This window comes from Lampris incognitus, chromosome 13 (genome assembly GCF_029633865.1).
Source record: "Lampris incognitus isolate fLamInc1 chromosome 13, fLamInc1.hap2, whole genome shotgun sequence".
Classification (NCBI taxonomy): domain Eukaryota; kingdom Metazoa; phylum Chordata; class Actinopteri; order Lampriformes; family Lampridae; genus Lampris; species Lampris incognitus.
In genome coordinates, this window is record NC_079223.1 from 27,995,663 (window position 1) to 28,013,343 (window position 17,681).

At 38.9% G+C, this 17,681-nt stretch overlaps 2 protein-coding genes across 3 annotated transcripts in view; one reads left to right on the forward strand and one right to left on the reverse strand.

Annotated features, from left to right (window-relative positions):
- Positions 1-7,853, reverse strand: part of LOC130123224 (uncharacterized) — a 28,301-nt gene extending 20,448 nt beyond the window's left edge. Inside the window, exons 1-2 of the mRNA XM_056292357.1 lie at positions 7,825-7,853; positions 3,867-3,963 (exon numbers count right to left, since the gene is read on the reverse strand). Coding sequence (XP_056148332.1) covers positions 3,867-3,956 — 90 coding nt within the window. The 5' untranslated portion in view covers positions 3,957-3,963; positions 7,825-7,853. The remainder of the gene's footprint in view (positions 1-3,866; positions 3,964-7,824) is intronic.
- A 324-nt stretch (positions 7,854-8,177) lies between these two features.
- Positions 8,178-17,681, forward strand: part of prkn (parkin RBR E3 ubiquitin protein ligase) — a 49,550-nt gene continuing 40,046 nt past the window's right edge. For both annotated transcript variants that reach the window (XM_056292069.1, XM_056292070.1), the window contains exon 1: positions 8,178-8,397. In XM_056292069.1, the coding sequence (XP_056148044.1) occupies positions 8,391-8,397 (7 nt within the window). In that variant the 5' untranslated portion in view covers positions 8,178-8,390. The remainder of the gene's footprint in view (positions 8,398-17,681) is intronic.

The following is a 17,681-nucleotide window of genomic DNA, read 5'->3' on the forward strand; positions in this document are numbered from 1 at the left end:
GTTAAATTCTACAAAATCCCAGAACTTCAAGGCACTTGATTTTAAAAATAGCTTGTTGGTGTGTTCACGATTATTTTATTAATAATTATACTTAATTAATACGGTATTCTACATCATTAATTATCCTTATGGCTCTTTTTTGTAGTATTCATAAGGGTTGTAGGTTGGTTTTGTAGGTGTTAACCCATACCTCCACACAGTAGCTCAGATATGGTAAAATAAATGCACAATACAGAGTGTGCAATGATTTATGATGCAGAATGTGACTTGCTTTTCCCATGACTGCAATGCTCCTTGCCAGCTTTGCTCGCACATATGTTATGTGAGGTTTCCAGCAGATTTTGTGGTCTAGTATCACATCCCCGCGACCCTATGAGCAGGATAAGTGGTTCGGATAATGGATGGATGGATGGATGGATACTCATATACTTTGGTGTTTATTTTATAATTTCCAAACAACATAAACTTTGTTTTGCCCAGATTTAAGGATAATTTGTTTTTGTCAAACCACCATTTTAATTTTTCCATTTCTATTGTGGTCACCTACAAAAGCTGCTGTAAATTCTCACCAGAACAAAATATATTCATGTCATCCACAAATAAAACAAATTTCAATGTTTTTGATATCTTGCATATATCATTTAAGTACAGAATGAACAGTTCTGGACCTAAAACCGACCCCTGGGGTACACCACAAGTAATATCCATGCATGACGATTTATAATAATAATAATAACAAACTTTATTTGCATAGCACCTTTCATACATAAAATGCAGCTCAAAGTGCATTACATTAAAAACAAGAGAAACAATAAAACTCAACAACAATACAGATAAAACACACACGCACGCACACACGCATGGGATGAGGCTATAATAGCCAGTCTGCTCGCAAGTAGTCTGTTAAGGACTGTTTGTGTCAGCCTCTCTGTCTTAAAAGAAAAAAAGAGAAATGGGGATACATTCATCTGTATGTACAAATTTGTGTATAAATGTATGCAATAATACATACATAATGGTATGTTCGCCTAGCTTTACAAACTGCTGCCTGTTACTTAAATAGCTGCTTAGCCAATTCTGCACCACCCCTCTGATACCATACCTTTCCAATTTATCTATTAGTCTATTGTGATCAGTAGTGTCAAAAGCTTTTTTTTAGGTCTATAAATATTCCCACAGCAAACTTTTTTTGGTCTATGCAATTAGTTATTTCTTCAATGATCACCAGAGATGTCGATCTGCTTGGTCGAAAACAGTACTGGCTATCAGTCATCAGATTGGGTTTCTCAATGAATTTGTCTAGCAGCAAATAGTTTTTCCAATTTTTTGGAGAATTGTGACAATAATGAAATTGGTCTGTAGTTCTTAAATTAATGTCTATCGCTTTTGCTGTTTTCATTTTGCTTGGAACTTTACCAGATTGAAAGGACAGTTTTACAGATGTGGGTTAGTGGTTTTGCAATACCTTCGATTACTTTCTCAGCTATTGTCATATCAATATCATTCTAGTCAGTAGAATTTTTTTGTTCTCACATTTGTTTACAATGTCCATGATTTCCTTCTCTTCTACCACTCTAAGAAAAAACTGAACTTGGATTTCCTTCCCCATAATCACCATCATTCTCCTCTGTGATTGATTGTGTGTCATTGATTTTTTTTTTCCTGCCAGTTTTGGGCCCACATTTACAAAGAATCTGTTGAAGCCATTGACCACATCTTCCATGTTATTCATAATCTTATCACTATCTGTAAAGTATTGAGGGCAGCTTGGGCTTCTAGATCTGTTTCTAATACTGCTGTTCAACACATTCCATATACCTTTGGTGTTGTTTTTATTGGTCTCTAATTCTTTGTTGTAGTATTCCTTCTTGCATAAACTCATAATGTTATTTAGCTTATTTTTATATTTTCTGTATTTTATTTCTGCTTCAATGGTTCTGTGCTTTATGAATTCTTTATAGAGCTCATATTTTTATGAAAAGCGTTACGTAGTCCCTTTGCGATCCATGGACTATCTTTATATTTATGTTTACTGTTGAATTGGTCTATCGGGCAATTTTTGTCAGAAGGATTGAAATATGTTTAGGAATGAATCATAAGCATTGTCAGTGTCTTTTTCTTTGTATACTGTACTCCAGTTTTGTGTTATTAATTCATTTGTGAATGCATTCATGGATTCCTCTGTTCTTACGCTTATATATTTAATGTTGTTGGGAACTTTGTTCTTCCTAAAATTATTGTCATAGACTGTAAAAAATGGTAGATGGTCACTGATTTCATTTAATAAAAGCCCACTCTCAGTGTGGCTGTCTATAATGTTTGTGAATATATTGTCTATTAAGGTGGCACAGTGTGGTGTGATTTTAGGATTTCAACCCAAACTATATATTGTATTATGAACTCTTTAGTCTTTTTGAGCTTATTTGGATTTAAGGGGTCTATATTGAAATCCCCACATATGTACATATTCTTTTGTACTGATTTTGAATACGTTTCTTCTATCCAGTCCTTAAATATTTCAATATTTGATCCTGGTAATCTGTATATACAATTTATGATTACATTCTTCTTTTTTTCCATACAGATTTCAATTGTGATACATTCCAGCACATCATCAACAGCTGTTGACATAACTTCTACCACCATTTAATTGAGGCTGTTGCTCATACAAAGAAACCCCCCCCCTTCCATTTTTGTTCCTCCTGTTCTTGTAAGACAATTCACATCCAGTTACCTCAAAGTCAATGCCTTTCTCAGGGCTAATCTATGTTTCAGACATAGCTATTATGTTGAAGGGATTCTGGAAGGTATTTTGATATTCTTTGATGTTTTGGAAGTTGGCATATAGGCTTCTGCTGTTCACATGGATAATTGAAATTCTATGATCTGAGTTTACCATTGTGTTAAATTGATCATCAGTGTAGTATAGACAGCTGTTGTTGATGTTGAAGAAATTGTTTTCTGGGTTGATATAATTTTCCGTATCCTTTGATTTGTGTTCGGAATATCTTAATGTCTTTAATTCCTTTTTTCATGTTCTCTAATCCTCGCTGTTAGCTGACCATAGATATCTTCAGCTAGAGATGAAAGACTACTGTCTGGTCTTGTCATGGTTGTGTATAATGTTTTCTTTGCATGTTTTTATTGATTGGTGTGTTGAACCCTGTTGTGTTGTTTAGTATATGTATGTAAATATATTTCCCATACAAGTGCTGATCACTGTAAATATATGAATGGTGTTCTAAGTGATGAAACAACAGTGTCATCCCTTTTTCTTAATGCGAGAATTAAAACTGGAGTCATGACGTGTTGTTCTTTTCTAAAGTTTGATCTCAGATTAACGTGTCATTTTGTCTCCCCTCCAAAATAACTGGGCCATGTTTCAGAAACCTTCACCTCATGCATATTGAGAAAATGAATGAATTAATGTGAAAAAAGATGAGAATGCACGGAGCTTTATTCTCCAAGAGGCGAAAAGCTGTTGATGGGGTAAATTAATGTTTGTATCATTAATCCAGACTGTCATGGGGAGGTTGTGCCTGTTTACAGGTTTGGGCCTGCGAGGGGCACCATGTTGGATGAAGCAGTGTTAATGGCAGGTGATAATTTGGATCTTTTCAGGTGATTTGCAGGTGGTGACACGCTGCACATGACAGATGATCGTCTGCTCCCCAGGCTTTAGAGGAGCACGTAGGACACAACAGAATAGAATCCCTTTATCTTTCCAAAAGAAATGTCATTTGTAGTAGCCAGTTTGAAGCAGATAAACAAAATATGACACTAAATTTCCAAATACAATATAGTAAAGTATACTAATACTATTATGCTTGTACACTAAAATGTCTGTATAGTAATTTATACTGTACCACAATTAAACTAATACTTTTCTTCTTCTTCTTCTTTGGGCTTGTTCCCTGTTTCCCAGGGGTCGCCACAGCAGTTTTGATAGTTTCCATCGGTACCCTGTGAGGGCACAGCACCGATGGTGGTCTTGTCAATCCGTATAATGATTTGGCAAAATTTTACATCGGATGCCCTTCCTGACACAACCACTAGCCCTACAAACGGGGGCACAGGTAAATTAAAATAATATTTTTATACTATACAAAATATACACTAATACTTTATTATATTATACAATTACTATTAAATTACACCAATTTACTAGACTATAAATAGAAATGTTATATATATATATATATATAAATATATATATATATATACACTCACTGGCCAATTTATTAGGTACACCTTGCTAGTACCGGGTTGGACCCCCTTTTGCCTTCAGAACCTCCTTAATCCTTCGTGGCATAGATTCAACAAGGTACTGGAAACATTCCTCAGAGAGTTTGGTCCATATTGACATGATAGCATCACGTAGTTGCTGCAGATTTGTCGGCTGCACATCCATGATGCGAATCTCCCGGTCCGCCACATCCCAAAGGTGCTCTATTGGATTGAGATCTGGTGACTGTGGAGGCCATTTGAGTACAGTGAACTCATTGTCATGTTCAAGAAACCAGTCTGAGACGATTCGAGCTTTATGACATGGCGCGTTATCCTGCTGGAAGTAGCCATCAGAAGATGGGAACACTGTGGTCATAAAGGGATGGAAATGGCCAGCAACAATACTCAGGTAGGCTGTGGCGTTGACACGATGCTCAATTGGTACTAAGGGGCCCAAAGTGTGCCAAGAAAATATCCCCCACACCATTACACCACCACCACCAGCCTGAACCGTTGATACAAGGCAGGATGGATCCATGCTTTCATGTTGTTGACGCCAAATTCTGAGCCTACCATCCAAATGTCGCAGCAGAAATCGAGACTCATCAGACCAGGTAACGTTTTTCCAATCTTCTATTGTCCAATTTTGGTGAGCCTGTGCGAATTGTAGCCTCAGTTTCCTGTTCTTAGCTGACAGGAGTGGCACCCGGTGTGGTCTTCTGCTGCTGTAGCCCATCTGCCTCAAGGTTCGACGTGTTGTGTGTTCAGAGATGCTCTTCTGCATACCTCGGTTGTAATGAGTGGTTATTTGAATTACTGTTGCCTTTCTTTCAGCTCGAACCAGTCTGGCCATTCTCCTCTGACCTCTGGCATCAACAAGGCATTTTTGCCCACAGAACTGCCGCTCACTGGATATTTTCTCTTTTTCGGACCATTCTCTGTAAACCCTAGAGATAGTTGTGTGTGAAAATCCCAGTAGATCAGCAGTTTCTGAAATACTCAGACCAGCCCCTCTGGCACCAACAACCATGCCACGTTCAAAGTCACTTAAATCACCTTTCTTCCCCATTCTGATGCTTGGTTTGAACTGCAGCAGATCGTCTTGACCATGTCTACATGCCTAAATGCACTGAGTTGCTGCCATGTGATTGGCTGATTAGAAATTTGCGTTAACGAGCAGTTGGACAGGTGTGCCTAATAAAGTGGCCGGTGAGTGTATATATACACTACCGTTCAAAAGTTTGGGATCACCCAAACAATTTTGTGTTTTCCATGAAAAGTCACATTTATTCACCACCATATGTTGTGAAATGAATAGAAAATAGAGTCAAGACATTGACAAGGTTAGAAATAATGATTTGTATTTGAAATAAGATTTTTTTTACATCAAACTTTGCTTTCGTCAAAGAATCCTCCATTTGCAGCAATTACAGCATTGCAGACCTTTGGCATTCTAGCTGTTAATTTGTTGAGGTAATCTGGAGAAATTGCACCCCACGCTTCCAGAAGCAGCTCCCACAAGTTGGATTGGTTGGATGGGCACTTCTTTGAGCAGATTGAGTTTCTGGAGCATCACATTTGTGGGGTCAATTAAACGCTCAAAATGGCCAGAAAAAGAGAACTTTCATCTGAAACTCGACAGTCTATTCTTGTTCTTAGAAATGAAGGCTATTCCATGCGAGAAATTGCTAAGAAATTGAAGATTTCCTACACCGGTGTGTACTACTCCCTTCAGAGGACAGCACAAACAGGCTCTAACCAGAGTAGAAAAAGAAGTGGGAGGCCGCGTTGCACAACTGAGCAAGAAGATAAGTACATTAGAGTCTCTAGTTTGAGAAACAGACGCCTCACAGGTCCCCAACTGGCATCTTCATTAAATAGTACCTGTTAGAGCCTGTTTGTGCTGTCCTCTGAAGGGAGTAGTACACACCGGTGTAGGAAATCTTCAATTTCTTAGCAATTTCTCGCATGGAATAGCCTTCATTTCTACGAACAAGAATAGACTGTCGAGTTTCAGATGAAAGTTCTCTTTTTCTGGCCATTTTGAGCGTTTAATTGACCCCACAAATGTGATGCTCCAGAAACTCAATCTGCTCAAAGAAGTGCCCATCCAACCAATCCAACTTGTGGGAGCTGCTTCTGGAAGCGTGGGGTGCAATTTCTCCAGATTACCTCAACAAATTAACAGCTAGAATGCCAAAGGTCTGCAATGCTGTAATTGCTGCAAATGGAGGATTCTTTGACGAAAGCAAAGTTTGATGTAAAAAAAATCTTATTTCAAATACAAATCATTATTTCTAACCTTGTCAATGTCTTGACTCTATTTTCTATTCATTTCACAACATATGGTGGTGAATAAGTGTGACTTTTCATGGAAAACACGAAATTGTTTGGGTGATCCCAAACTTTTGAACGGTAGTGTATATATCCACACACACACACACACACACACACACACACACACACACACACACACACACACACACACACACACACACACACACACACACAGATAAATACATCATTTAAGATCATTTGTGTTGTTAGCTGTTAAGCAATTTTTAGTAAGAATAGATAAAAACCTGAAGCATTCGCCCTGATAAAAGTCTCAAAACATGCAGATGGAATTAAACTGGTGGAGTTCTTGTCATTCTTTCTTTTTTTTAAACTGAACAAAGGGACAATATTGATAATACATCATGTACATGCAAATGAGTATATCATTAACTAGTTATACGTATGACTATTATTACACAATCTGGGGTCTGTACACTTCCTTAACGCTGACAGAAAAATATCAATGTTCATCTTAAATTTGAAAATAAAGGTTTTCAGTAACACTTTCTATGAAACTTGCATCTATAACGCCCTATAAACATCTATAACGCCCTATAAGCATCTATTGCATCTATAACGCCCATACTTTCCTATAATGTGTATTACAATAACTAAAGGCTATGGCTGAAGACTGTGAAATAGCACTGAAGTCTCATTATACATCTCTACAAAACTTCAGCAAAACAAGTTGGCTATGATGCATTATGACATTTGACAGATAAACAGGCTAATGATGACAAATTTATAATGCATAAATCCGTTTTAAATTGACATAATGTATCATAAAGGTGATTATGAGGTGTTGTGAGGGCATATACATGGTTATAATGAATCTTATAATGACTTATAGCTATACTTATAGGGCGTTATAGATGCAAGCTTCATAGAAAGTGTTACCAGGTTTTCTTTTAGAGAATGTGTATTCATATATATGCAATATTTGGCTATGTACAAATGAATGACATGGACAATTGTGGGGATCCAGTTAAACTTGGTAAAACCACAAAGATTTTTTTTCCTCGTTTAAGGTGAAGTCAAAAGAAATCTTGCTTTTTAACAAAGCAAATAAAATCAACGTTAAATATTTTCAAGTAGCTGCACTACAAAAAGACCACAGACTCATCCGAATAATGACAAAATGAACATTCGGGTAAAACATTTGCATTATATTTTGATATGACAAGATTAGCAGGATGCACATGTGGGTCATTTTCACAGATATTTAAATAACTGTGCAAACAAAAACAAAAACAATCTTACTCTGTTGGTGTGCTGCAGAAAACACTCCTGCTTCCTCCCTCCTTCACTTTTACTGACCGGCAAATCGGACGTGATGTCTCCCTGCTGCATGGTCCAGAACTACAAACACACACCGGAAACCGGCTACGTTAAAAAATCATGTTATCATTAAAACATCGACCGAAAATGTTACAGTCAGGGTACTGTCACGACTCGAGTCTGGCTGCACAAAACAAAGAAGAACGTAAAGAATTCATTAAAATTTATATACAACTCCATTTCCGGTACTCTGTGTTTAGTTTCCGGTGTAATGTGAAGCCGTGTGTCGCGATATTGTTTCTCCGTTTCTCTTCCGGCTCTTCTATTTCGCTGATGGAAAGACATGGGCCATGTCGGATGAATTAAACTTGTATGTGCGTTTTACCGTCGCTGTCGTCATTAAATAGGAGAAGTGACGTTATCGTGTAAGCGGTTAGGACTTCATTACCCACAATCCCGAGCGCCTTCCAAACGTAAACACATGGACATTTACCCCGGTGACATGACATGAAGCTGCGGTGCTAAAGGACACTGGACAGACAGCCGACATGAGAGGTATGACGACAACTTGCTAAAGACTAAAGACAGATAAGAACGCCACAACGCGCCTGATGTAGCGTCTAGCAAGAAACTGCGTTACCTGTGTGTGTGTGTGCGTGTGTGCGTGTAAATGCAGAATTTTGTTAACGAAAGTCGGAATTAAAGTCGCACTTGGAACAAATCTTTAAAATTACATATTGATAAAATATGTTAAGTGTGATTTATGTAATCTAATGGGCCACTTAAATTTGATAAATTTAAAAAGTATCTTAGGTTAAACTTTATTTATCGTTTATATTTTTTGTTCAGTGTGTGTGTGTGTGTGCATGCGCATATAAACTTTGTTAAAAGAAACAATCAATGGTAGAGAAAGTGGTCAACAAATAAGGCGCAAAATAATCCAGTGAGTCAAGTAAATTCTTTATGAGACAGTACAAGCCTGTTTCAATTTGACAGCTGATGATTGCTTATGGCATGAAACAGGCAACAGCCTCAATTACAAGCTGGTAGAAGTTATGTCAACAGCTGTTGATGATGTGCTGGAAACTATTACAAATGTATGGAAAAAAGAAGAATGTAATCATAACTTGTATATAAAGATCACTGGGGTAAAATATTGAAATATTTAAGGACTGGACAGAAGAAATGTGATCAAAATCACCACGAAAGAACATGTTCATATTGTAGCGAATTCGGGGGACAACGCTACAATATGTTGGGATTTCAATACAGACCCGTTGAATCCAAATAAGCACAAAAAGACAGAACAGTTCATGAGTCAAGTCAAGTTTATTTATATAGCACATTTAAAACAACCATAGTTGAACCAAAGTGCTGCATAAGCTTAAAATGCAACATAAAATAGGTGACACGTGAATATAAAAATTTCTTTAAAGAAAACAATAAAATAAAGAATATAAAATATAAACAATAAAACATAAGAGTAAAGGTATATTTGCACAATAAAATCATGGCGTCAAGCTCAACTTGAATTGAATGCCAGTGAGAAAAGGTAGGTCTTTAACAAAGATTTAAAAGTCTCTAGGGTCTGAGCAGATCTTATGTGTACTGATAGGTTGTTCCAGAGATCAGGGGCAGCCACTGCAAAGGCTCTGTCACCCCTATTCTTACGCCTGGATCTCGGAACATGTAAGAGCATCTGGTTTGTTGACCTGAGTGCTCTGACTGGTGTATGATGACGTATTAGCTCAGCGAAATAAGGTGGTGCCAGCCCATTTAAAGACTTAAAAACAAGTAATAAAATCTTAAACTGGATCCTAAAACAGATAGGAAGCCATTGAAGGGAGGCCAGTGCAGGCGTTATGTGATCACGTCGTTTCTTTCCTGTCAGAATGTGAGCAGCTGCATTTTGTACAAGCTGCAGGCGACAAAGTGACGACTGAGCTACACCAACATACAATGAATTACAATAATCCAAACAAGAGGTAATAAATGCATGAATTACCCTTTCAAGATCATTTGGAGGGAGATAAGCCTTTACTTTTCCAAGAAGTCGTAATTGAAAAAAACTTGTTTCGACGGCTGAGCTTATTTGTTTATCAAAGTTAAAAGAGCTGTCAAAAATCACACCAAGATTCCTAACAGAAGAGTGACTATAGGAAGCTAAAGGGTCAAGAGCGCTATCATAACCATCCAGAAGATCACAATGTATAGTTCGGGTTTATATCCTAAAATCACTAGACCTAGCAGAATCACACCACACTGTGTCACCTTAATAGACAATATATTCACAAACATTATAGAAGGCAATGCTGAAAGTGGCCTTTTGATAAATGACATCAGTGACCCTCTACCAGTTTTTACAGTCTATAACAATGATTTTAGGAAGAACAAAGTTCCCAATAACATTAAATATATTAGAGTAAGAACAGAGGAATCCATGAATGCATTCACAAATGAATTATAACACATAACTGGAATATAGTATATAAAGAAAAACACTGGCAAAGCTTATGATTCATTTCTAAACATATTTCAATCCTTATATGACAAAAATTGCCCAATAGACCGATTCAACAGTAAACAGAAATATGAATATAGTTCATGGATCACAAAGGGACTACGTAACGATTGTCTAAAAAAATAAGCTCTATAAAGAATTCATAAAGCACAGAACCATTGAATCAGAAATAAAATACAAAAAAATATCTAACTACCATTATGAGGATATACAAGAAGGAATACTACAACAAAGAATTAGAGATCAATAAAAAAACACCGAAGGTATATGGAATATGTTGAATAGTAGTATTAGAAATTGATCTAGAAGCCCAAGCTGCCCTCAGGTAATGATAACACTATATAAATAACATGGAAGATGTGGTCAATGGCTTCAACAGATTCTTTGTAAATGTGGGCCCAAAACTGGCAGAAAAAAACAATCAGTGACGCGCAAACAATGACAGAGGGGAATGATAGTGATTATGGGGACAGAAATACAAGTTCAATTTTTTTCTTAGAGCGGTAGAAGAGAAGGAAATCATGGACATTGTAAACAAATGTGAGAACAAAAAAATCTACTGACTGGAATGATATTGATACGACAACAGTTAAGAAGGAAGTAATCGACGGTATTGCAAACCACTAACCCACATCTGTAAAATGTCCTTTCAATCTGGTAAAGTTCCACGCAAAATGAAAATTGTAAAAGTCATGCCCTTATATAAAACTATAGATAGACACCAAAATTTGTGTCTAGCTTATTATTGTGTTAATATTACATTATTATTGTCTTAACAGGACATTATTGCCACATTATTGTGACAATAATGAAATCAGTCTGTAGTTTGAAACTACAAACTACAGACCGATTTCATTATTGTCACAATTCTCCAAAATATTGGAAAAACTATTTGCTGCTAAACTAGACAAATTCATTGAGAAACACAATCTGATGACCAGTAACCGGTACGGGTTTCGACCAAACAGATCCACATATCTGGCACTAATTGAATTAATTGAAGAAATAACTAGTTGCATAGACCAAAAAAAGTTTGCTGTGGGAATATTTATGGATCTAAAAAAAAGAAGCTTTTGACACTATTGATCACAATATGTTGATAGATAAATTGGAAAGGTATGGTATCAGAGGGGTGGTGCAGAATTGACTAAGAAGCTATTTATGTAACAGGCAGCAGTTTGTAAAGATAGATGAACATAAATCGCCATGCATGGATATTACTTGTGGTGTACCCCAGGGGTTGGTTTTAGGTCCAAAACTGTTCATTCTGTACTTAAGTGATATATGCAAGATATCAAAAATATTGAAATTTGTTTTATTTGCAGATGACATGAATATATTTTGTTCTGGCGAGAATTTACAGCAGCTTTTGAAGGTGATGACAATAGAAATGGAAACATTAAAACAGTGGTTTGACAAAAACAAATTATCCTTAAATCTGGACAAAACAACATTAATGTTGTTTGGAAATCATAAAATAAACATCAAAGTAAAAATAGTGATTGACAATGTCCAATTAGAAAGAGTATCCATCCATCCATCCATCCATCCATTATCCAAACTGCTTATCCTGCTCTCAGGGTAGCGAGGATGCTGGAGCCAATCCCAGCAGTCACTGGGTAGCAGGGGGGAGACACCTGGGACAGGCCACCAGTCCATAACAGAGAAAGTATATGAAAATAAATTCCTGTGTGTGATACTAGACCACGAAATCTGCTGGAAACCTCACATAACATATATGTGAGCAAAGCTGGCAAGGAGCATTGTAGTCATCAGAAAAGCAAGACACATTCTGGATCATAAATCATTGTACACTCTGTATTGTTAATTTATTTATTACATTGACTCTCTTTCAACCTTCAAATCCCATCTCAAAACGCACCTTTTCGAACTGGCATATTCAGTCCGAGCCACGCTTCATTTGATTTTTTTTGCAGATGATAGTTTTATACTTATCTGTTGTATTAACTTTTTATTGTCTACCCTGCTTTGTTTTGATTTTATGCTGTCTGATACAGTGCTGCCTGTTTCTTTAACTGTGTTCTGTAAGGTGTCCTTGAGTGCTCTGAAAGGTGCCCACAAATAAAATGTATTATTATTGTTATTTCTTTCACGTTTCCTGTTTTACATCCTGTAGAGCCGGTTCCAAACTATGGACCTGAGGCACTATAGAGCAGATGTCACTTGATTGACAGTACTCATCGTAATATGTGGGCTGTTCCGAGTAGGGCGATCTTCTGGATTGCACAGATGTTGATGTTTCCTGGGATATGGTTGGTGAACTTTTCCATTCCCTTCTTCATGAGTCCTAGAGCTCCGATGACCACAGGTGTTGTTTCGTCTTCATTCCTCACATCCTGTTGATTTCAATCTCCAGGTCTTTGTACTTGGTCAGCTTCTCTTTGACTTTCACTGAGGTGTTTTTTTCAGATGGTATTGCCATGTCGATGAGCATGCACCTCTTTTGCTTCCTGTCCTTGATAACGATGTCAGGCTTGTTGGCTTTTATCTCTCTGTCAGTGTGGATGGGCATGTCCCAGAGGATGGTGACATCATTGTTTTCAGTGACGTGACCATTTTTGGCTGATGTTCGTACCACTTCTCAGATCTTCCAGTGCAGGTATGCTGCTGTGTTGTTGTGCCTCTACATGTACTCGGTTTTGCCAGTTCCGGGCAGCCTGAGACAATGTGTTCGATGGTTTCTTTGTACATTGCACAGATTCTGCATTTTGGGTCTGTTCCATCTTTGATGATGCAATGGTGATAAGATCTGGTTGCCAGGCTCTGGTCTTGTGCAGCGATTATCAGGCCCTCCATCTCTGCTTTCAGCCCGGTACTCCTCAGCCACTGGTGTGTCTTTTGTTGGTCCAGGCTGCGTCTTTCATTCTTTTTGGGTATTTCCCGTACATTGCTTTGTCCTACCAGGTTTTTTGCAGTTGCCACTGGCCATGGTGTTTTGCCTTCTGCTTCACTCGTTTGGCATAGGTGGTAGTTGCCTCATTTTATGTTGGTGGGGTTTCTGGGACATCAAGCTCTTTTCTTGAATTGTGCAGCTTCTTTATTGATGGAGTAGATCTGATGTCAGGTATGCATCTAGCTTGATAGTGGTAGTCTTGCGGGTCAGTTCGAGTTGGACTAGGCCTCATCCTCCTGAAGCTCTTGGTAGGTACAGCCTGTCGACATCTGCTTTTGGGTGGTGCATCTTCTCCATGTTCAGCATCTTTCTTGTTTGGTGTCTAGTCTCTTGATATCGTTCAGTTTCCAGTTGATGATGTTGAAGCTGTACGTCACTACAGGTATCACTAGGGTGTTGATAGCTTCAATTTTGTTAGCCGCATTGAGTTCCTTCTTCAGTACCATACATACTCTCCTGTGGTACTCTTTCCGGATCTTCTCCTTCATGGTTGAGTGTTGTATGCCGTCTCCTTCGTTCACTCCTAGGTACTTGTATGTGCTGTCTTGGTCTAGCTCTTTGATTACTGTGTCAGTGTCAAGGTCTAAGTCTGCATCCTTGGTAAGTCTTCCTTTCTTGAAAGTGGCTTTGGCACATTTGTCGATTCCGAATTCCATCTTGATGTCGTCGCTGAAGGTCTTGACGATGGTGAGTAGACCCTTCTGCTGATTGTCGTCCTTGGTAAACGTCTTGAGGTCGTCAATGTAGAACAGGTGGGTCAGTTTGCCATTCTGTGATTTGTACCCATAGCTGCTGTTGTTCAGTAGATTGCTCAGTGGCGCTAGTGCAAGACAAAAGAGCAGTGGTGATAGTGAGTCCCCTTGGAAGATTCCGCTTCTGATGTTGATCAGTCTCGATGTTAACGACCCCTCTGCATGATGGAGATTCAGGGTGGTCTTCCTTCATGCTCTCCGTGATGAATTTGACAGTTGTTGGGCAGACTCTGTAGATCTTGAGGCTCTTCTCTATCCAGGAGTGTGGCATGCTGTCAAATGCCTTCCTGTAGTCAATCCATGCTGTTGACAAGTTCTTTTTCTTCGATTATTATTATTATTATTATCATGTACTGTGTGGAGGTATGGGGTAACACCTACAAAACCAACCTACAACCATTATGTATACTACAAAAAAACAGCCATAAGGATAGTTCATAATGTAGGATATGGTGAACACACCAACAAGCTACTATGTTTAAAGGAAAGGTACAGTATTCTTTTAAATAGAGATATTAGAGAGAAGAGTTGAGGCAGTGTAAAGAGGAGGTTTGATTTGAGATGCCTCCCAACCTTTTATTGGCTGTTCAGTGGGTGACGCTGGCTGTTGAACAGCTCAGTCTGTGTTACCATGGTTACAAATTAAAGCCCTAGTAAAGCAGGAAAAAGCCGTACTTTGCATAATCTGACAAAATCTGTATGAAATTTGTACTAGTCTCTCTCTAACACACACGCGCGCATGTGTGCGCGCGCACACACGCACACACGCATGCATGGGATGAGGCTATAACAGCCAGTCTGCTCGCAAGTACTCTGTTAAGGACTGTTTGTGTCAGCCTCTCTGTCTTAAAAGAAAAAAGAAATGGGGCCACATTCATCTGTATGTACAAATTTGTATATAAATGTATGCAATAATACGTACATAATGGTATGTATGAATTCACGAATGCCATTATGTATGTATGTATGTATGTATGTATGTATGTATGTATGTATGTATGTATGTATGTATGTATGTATGCATGCATGCATGCATGCATGCATGCATGCATGCATGCATGCATGCATATATAATCAAATTCACACATAGCCTGCAGATAGAAAGATGAATACTTACACACATACAAACATACATACATACATACATAAATAATAGCATGCATGCACACACACGCATACATACATGTATCTTTCACACATAGATACATTTATACATTCAAGAATAGATAGAAAGATAGACACATACATCTGTACATACGTACACACACACACACACACACACACACACACACACACATATATAACTTTGTTAAACAAAACACTCAACGGAAGGGAAAGTGCTCAACAATTAAGGAGCAAAATAAGTCAGTTAGTCACAAGACAGCTGATGATTGCTTGTAGCATGAAACAGGCTTGTACTGTGTCATAGAGAATTTACTTGACTAACTGGATTATACACACACACACACACACACAAACTCACACACGCACACGTTGAAAAGCATGTCGTGCTTTGTACCACTTTGCTTGTTTTTCTGTTTTCGCCACTGTGGTTGTTGTGGTCTTCAATCTTGTATTTCTGCTGAACTTTTCTTTGACAAGATCATTTAATCGTTCACTGCTGCCAAAACACCAAGCAGCTGTTTTTTTATAAACCTTCTCTTGCAAACTGCCAAGTCAAACTCCCAAGGGTGTCTTCCACTCAAATATAGATGGGTGTTTGGGTCTATTCAGTCATCCATGTGGTTTCCATTACTCATTCAGAAGTCAGCTGAAAAGCTTGTCAGTCTCTGTGGAATCTACTTTGAGTTATTTAAAGATGTTGGCTGATCTTTGATATTTGTCATTGCTATTATCTTCAATCAGTCTGCAGATTCATAGCAACCACCTCCACGTCATGGGACCGGGATGTAGTATTTGGTACCTGCATCCCAAGGTGGTTCGAAATTTGAGTACACAGATCCACTGGCAGAAGCGAGTGATGACCGGCCCAGGTTCAAGAATTGATCATGGCCCCATGATCAATATCCATCCATCCATCCATCCATTGTCCAAACCGCTTATCCTCCTCTCAGTGTCACTGGGATGCTGGAGCCTATTCCAATATCTAAATATCAAATATTAATGCAAATTGAATGACTCTTAATTGACTGACTGGCTGAAGGTCTGACATAGTAGTAGTGTAAGAGACAGAGCTGGCAGCAGCTTCTTCTGAATGACAAACCCTCTGTTGACTAAAGCACAAATCCAGTTTTGGAAGCTTATCTCACTCTCTCGTCCACATGCTTTGTTTTCTTTTCTGTGCATCACTTTTGTGTTTGTATCCTGAAGACATCATGCTCCTCCTCACTTACAGAATTTATGGTGTCTCTCACCTTGCTGGCTTACCTTCGCAGCCAAGGCAGCTGATAGAATAAACACTCATGGATGAAGGATCACATGGACAACTCTGGACAACCGGGGGCCCTAGGCAACATTTTCTCCTTACTTTGACTGGAGCCGAAAACTTCCATCCATCCATTATCAAAAATGCTTATCCCGCTCTCAGGGTTGCGGGAATGCTGGAGCCTATTCCAGCAGTCATTGGGCGGGAGGCGGGGAGACACCCTGGACAGGCTGCCAGGCCATCACACCCCCCCCCCCACACACACACACACACACACATTCACACCTAGGGACAATTTAGTATGGCCGATTCACCTGACCTACATATCTTTGGACTGTGGGAGGAAGCCGGAGCACCCGCAGGAAACCCACACAGACATGGGGAGAACATGCAAACTCCACACAGGCTGACCCCCAAGGTTGGACTACCCCGGGGCTCGAATCCAGGACCTTCTTGCTGGGAGGCAACCACACTAACCACTGCGCCACTGTGCCAATAAAGAATATCTGTATCAATTCCTTCATTTACAATGAATGATTCCATGACACATAGAATCCTGACCTCTGCTCTGTCTTCATTTTCTTCATTTTTCTTTTTGCAGTGCTGGAGGAATACGTTCATGATCTTAATGCAAACAGCACTTAACGTCATTGTTTCTCCAATGATGTCTTCTCACCAGAAGTCACCATGCAGCCTAAGCCATCATCAGAGACCCATCAACTGAGAATAGAATAAATTCATTACTTTAATATTTCTATGGAAAATGTTATTTCTTTTCATTATGAGGCCAAAGTCTGCTGGGAAAGTGGCATAACCCCATAGCATTATTCTACTGCTCATCAACTGTCACATGCGTACCCCCCCCCCACACACACACACACTCACACTGAATATGCAATTGCCTAGGGCCCTGCGAATCCTTTTTTTTTTTCAATCAGTTGCTCTGACCCAGTACAAGGGGCCCCCTCCTCACTGGATAGATCATGTCAGTGGATGGATTTGATTGGGACAGGTACTGCAGTAGCTGTGCAATTAGTCATTATGGTGTGAAAGTATGATATATACTAGGTCCCAGACTGCTGCCGCATGAGATAATAATATATACAACTTGTAATGGTACCTTGTAAAGTAGTTGCATGGAGCCAGTGCTCAAAGCTCAACTTGCAGTTTTCACGACTCCCCTACAAGCTGGGGGCCTGGGTGTAACAAAACCACCTGCACCCTCAGAAAATTCACCCCTGCACAGATCCTTCATAGAACCACTAC